The 5,514-nt window shown below is 35.3% G+C and overlaps 1 protein-coding gene across 1 annotated transcript in view; it reads right to left on the bottom strand.

Annotated features, from left to right (window-relative positions):
• Positions 1-3,993: 3,993 nt before the first annotated feature.
• The window catches only part of LOC107674366 (ankyrin repeat and BTB/POZ domain-containing protein 1-like), an 11,943-nt gene continuing 10,422 nt past the window's right edge, over positions 3,994-5,514 (bottom strand). Inside the window, exon 12 of the mRNA XM_016468323.1 lies at positions 3,994-5,397. Within this exon, the coding sequence (XP_016323809.1) occupies positions 5,191-5,397 (207 nt within the window). The 3' untranslated portion in view covers positions 3,994-5,190. The remainder of the gene's footprint in view (positions 5,398-5,514) is intronic.

Genomic DNA, 5,514 nt, shown 5'->3' with positions numbered 1-5,514 from the left:
GCTGACACACACAAGCCACCGATTCGCCAAATCGTAAAATACTCACAAATTGCCGTGAGACTGTGTTATACACATAGACTGACACATGCTGTGCTCGATTTAAATGGTTAGAACAATGCAGGAGAACTACGACACTCCAACCTCCCAACAATGCTTTGATCGCAGCAGGAAATACATTCATGGAAAGTGATTCCCGGCCAGAGGTACATGAACCCTGGCAGGTGCTTGGAAAGAATTAGATTTTTTGTGATCAGCCTTATTGAAAATAGAAGATTTTTGGAAATACGCTCTGGATTCTCAGTTCTCTACTCAAGGAAACCATACTTTTAAAAGCTGCAGGAGGACATACGAGACATTTTGGATCTATTTGTTTAACATTTGAGTAGTATTTAGGCGTTAAGGATATTTGCCTACTCGTCAGACTTTGACCTGTCATTTTCCTTTCATTCTGGCAAAAAATAAGGTTACAATGGTAATTCTGTGTAAAAGGAAACTTACATAATCTAGTAGTGTTAAAGGTGTCATAGGATGCTACATGCACTTTTACAAGTTGTTTGTCTGTTGTTCGATGTAATAATGAACATAGCAGTCGTCATTTACTCCCGACATCTGAGCCGCTGAACTCGCAGTGGATTATGTTTGTTTCTGAAGGGAATGCTCCCCTCGATCTGTTCACGCGAATCATTCGTGTTCCAGCCTCATCTACAGAAGAAGTGAGTATAATGTTTTGTAATGAATCTTTGCAAATTGCCTTTCCTAATAATGTGCTAATTAGCAAGTTTCACGATGAATGCGGCTAAAGTAAACAGTCTCTCTTAGAGCAGCTCGGAAGGGAGGGGCGGGGTCAGCAGAGCTCATTAACATTTAAAGGGAAATGCTACAAAAACGACTTGATCTGAAAAGAGCTGTTTTTGACAGGGTAAACATTTTTTAGGTGTTTTTTACACTACCATTGAACATTTTTAACCAAACTATGTTACAGACTTTCATTAAGACCCTAAAGAATCATATCAACTTGTGGAAAATGGGCATCCTATGACCCCTTTAAATAAACCACAAAATTATGAATCTATATATGAATGACGCTTATATGAATCTATAATGACCCCCAAAAATATTTGAATAAATAAATAAATAAATGTGTGTATTTAAAAATGTTCATATTATATAATATCATTATATTTTATATATTTGATATATATCATTATATCATTATATTTATATAATATATAAATCTAAATTAAACATGTAAAATTATCTTTATATTAAATGATTAATTTATACGTAAAATATTGTCTAATAATATTATAAAAATATAAAATATTCAACATCTGATGATGCCTGAGTAATAGCACATATTACCTTGTCTTCATCATCTAAATATGCTTTTGGAGGTTTATTAGTCCTCTTCAACAAAACGCATCAAATTACATCAGCAGATCTGGCCGGAACTCGAGTGCTGTGAAGTGGGTTGTTGTAGTGGTTCTGATCTGAGATCTGTGGGTGTAGGTTTGAACCGAGTGCTGAGATCACCGCTGATCTAGTATCTTTACAGCTGCTTAATACAGATTGACGGAGTGCCAGTGACTCAGGGATCACAAACACACACGGCTCTCAGGATAGATGTCAGAGAAATGCGATGCTGCTCTGACAGGCCTTCATCCCTCACTTGACTCGGTTGTCATGGTAATTCTGCCTCCTGTTGCCTGGAGAAACATGAAAACTCAGACTGAAGCCTCGCACCGTTCTTTGACAATTTACAAAACTCCAGCAATTATTTAGTAAATTAGTTTCCAGAGGTTTCTAAGCTATTCTAACCATGAAGGGACATTGCTCAATTAATACATTTCTATGTTCGTTCTCCCAAACATTTTGGGAAAAGATCGATACCGATGCTTCACATGTCGGCTATTCTCTACAGTATTAAACGCATTAAAACAAATGCGTTAAAGGGGTCATAGGATGCCCATTTTCCACAAGTTGATATGATTCTTTGGGGTCTTAATGAAAAGTCTGTAACATAGTTTGGTTAAAATTTCTCAATGGTAGTGTAAAAAACACCTTTTCAGATCAAGCTGTTTTTGTAGCATTTCCCTTTAAATGTTAATGCGAACATAGACGCATTTATGTAGATCGGGGGCACATTCCCTTCAGAAACAATGTAGTCCACTGCGAGTTCAGCGGCTCAGATGTCGGGAGTAAATGATGACTGCTGTTCATTATTACATCCAACAACAGAACACCTCAATTGCTTAGGAGTCATTCTTGTCTACATCTGCTCCGGCGGTGAAACAATGGCGGACTGATGACAGTCACTCAGGGCGGGGCTAAGGTAAGACACCAGTCCAGTCTGTGCCGAAACGCTACTGTCAATCAAACTATCGTGGGAGGGGCCTGTCTGTGTGACGTCACACAGACAGGCATCTGAGATCGGCTCGATTTGAGAAAAGGGAAAACATTTAACCAGATAAAAAAAAAAACACTGGGTGGATTTGTATCATTATAGAGTGGTTGTGTACACACACTGCCAACACACATTTCAGTTCAAACAACTTGTAAAAGTGCATGTAGCATCCTATGACACCTTTAAAGATGTTTTTTATCTCCATGGGTTGATTACGCTGGAAATTCTGCCACACGCAATTACTGATATGAACTAACTTTTGGGACGTTAAGACATCTATTAGTTGATATGATGATTTATAACATAAATGCGAGACGAAAACCCGATAAATGTGGAAAAGATCCAAGTAATCATGTAGCTTTGTCCTTCAGTGCCATTGTGAGGTTTTGAGTTTGACTGATACAGAGCGCCTCCTGCAGGTCTACATACAAATCAAAGATAGGGCATATATTTCCAAACCACACTGAATATTTGCGCTGTTAATTAATAGAAACTTGGAAATAAAGAAATTTTGAAGATTTTGAGAAAAAAATAAAAAAAATAAAAATAATAATAATAAAATGACACAAAATGAAGAATTATAAAATACACTTTCTAGGTCGAAATGTAAACCAATTTGGAGTGTTGCTGTCAGAGGAAAAAACTACTAACATTTGTTAATTGGTTTTATTTGAAATATTTTCTACTTTTTACTCAAAATATGCTGACAATACAATTTGTAATAATGCATTTGTATTAAATTAAAAACTATTATATGTCCAAATGTAAACAAATGTTGCTGTCATTAAAGCAAAAACATAGCTACCTACTAATATTCTAGGAAAGTTGTTATTACTTTTCTCTCAAAATATACTGATAATAACATTTGTAATAATGAATATGTATTAAAAACTATTGTTAGGTCAAAATGTAAAAAACATTGTCTTGAGTGTTGCTGTCAAGAAAAAAAAAACATGTACTTTTTATTTTTTTTTACTTTTTAATATTTTCAACTTTTCACTCAAAATATACTGCCAATAACATTTATAGTAATAAATATTAAATTAAAAAATATATATATTTCTAGGTCCATAAACAAATTTGGCTCAAGTGTTGCTGTCATTAAAGCAAAAGAAAAAAAACACTAATATACTCTGAAGATTAATTTTCTTTTACTCATATTTTAAACATTTTGCTCAAAATATACTGCTAATAAAATTTGTAATAAATTTGTTTTAAATTGAAAATCATATTTCTAGGTCAAAATGTAAACAAATTTGGCTCGAGTGTTGCTGTAATTAAAGCAAAATAAAAAACATACTAATATACTCTGAAATTTCTGTTATTTTTACTCTAAATATTCAGATAATACAATTTGTAATAATAAATTTGTTTTAATTAAAAACTGTGTATGTCCAAATGTAAACACATTTGGCTGGAGTGTTGCTGTCATTAAAGTAAAAAATAAATAAATAACATACTCCGAAATTTCTAATTCTAGTAGACATTTATATTAAATTTTAAGTAATGCAGAACAGAATGGCTTTTCCAGTGTTCTCAGACTTCTTCAAATGTAAATCAAACAGACCCACAAGTAATACGTACATTAAATAATATTTATTTTTGCTCACTTATGTACATCCCATTCAGTCAGAGTATCCCACAATAAATCATAGGAAAGGAAACTGCAATGCCAACGCATCAGATATTTTATGACTTGGACACTCATGAAAGTTCATACACAAGTCTCATTTCAGATTTTCTCCTGAGCACCCAATTCATAAACATACACAAACTCATCAAGTGCTGCTGAGCAAACAAGTGCAGAATATGCTTTAAGACCAGCATAAAATACAATAAATAAAATCAAAGCACTGCAGGAAAAACAAAAGTAGAAGTAAAAATGTATAGGTGGAGAAAGATTAAGTGCAGTCAGGTTTAGGAGCACATTTCCTGATTATATCGAGTAATTCTATGCAAATATTGCATGCGCATTAGCAGAAGTCTGCGGATGCAAAGCTGGAAAACTTCTATATCAGTGCTGGAAGATACATTCGTGAGTGAACGGAACGCACATTTAGAGGCATAAATAATCGTCCACTTGCTTGAACAAATGGTGAACTATCGCAAACACCAGAGAGAGAGAACGCAAGCGAAATCCTTTTGTAATTCATTCTTGGATCAAAAATGGATGACTGTATAATTGTCAGTCCTATCATGAAAACGCCTCAAATTTGAACTCCTCATAAAGACTATTATTCAATGCACACCTTTTCTTCCATGCATGTGAATAAATCGTTCTTTGCCAGATTAATCGCCTCATCCTATATTAATCATTGACTCGAATCATATTCAGGGATGTAACAGCTAAACCGTATTGTTTGACTCTGTGTTCGCAACACTTCACAACTTAAAGTTTATTATAAAGCTTGATAAATATTCTGCTACATCTGTCATGATGCATGTGGAAGGTTGAACAGTGTACCACGAAGAACGCTAACATCAACTTGTTCTGACAAATAAGGCTCACTACCAGAGAAATAATCAAAATGTCAAGCTTTCGTCTCTCTTTTTGTTCATAAAAAAAGCAACTGAAACAGCTAAAGACAGGAAGCTTCACTGAATCACAACAGGCACATCTTGACTCTATATATGCATGTTTTTGGTTAGAATCGACCATATTAGTTTGTTACTGCTAATGTGGTGCTAGTTTGCTACGGATTAATTGTGCATGTAAAGCATTTCATAAGCATCTGATCAATCTGTCAGCGTCCCGCTCTCTCCCGAGATCAAGTTTCTTTTATTTTTCAGCACTCCAGCCCGATGCTGGCCAGCAGGAGCTCCAGGGCGCTGAGTTTCTGGTTGGCCTCCTCGATGGCGCTGTACGTCTGAACGTTACTGGCGATGTGGAAACGGATCTCGTCTACCAGAGGGATGGAATCAGTTTCCTGCCTGGCGGCCACATTCCCAGCATCCTCTCTGATCATATCAGCAAACTCTGGCCTTTCCACCAGCTGAAACAAACACGACTTCATTAATTCTTTAATTCATGTTAAAGTTAATATGGCATTCGCAACTTCTGTTATGTGACATATTTTTCAGTGAAACTGAACAGTCAGCAGGAAATAGGG

This window comes from Sinocyclocheilus anshuiensis, unplaced genomic scaffold (genome assembly GCF_001515605.1).
Source record: "Sinocyclocheilus anshuiensis isolate Anshui unplaced genomic scaffold, SAMN03320099.WGS_v1.1 scaffold188, whole genome shotgun sequence".
NCBI classification, from domain to species: Eukaryota; Metazoa; Chordata; class Actinopteri; order Cypriniformes; family Cyprinidae; genus Sinocyclocheilus; species Sinocyclocheilus anshuiensis.
This window is presented reverse-complemented; position numbering and strand designations above follow the sequence as displayed.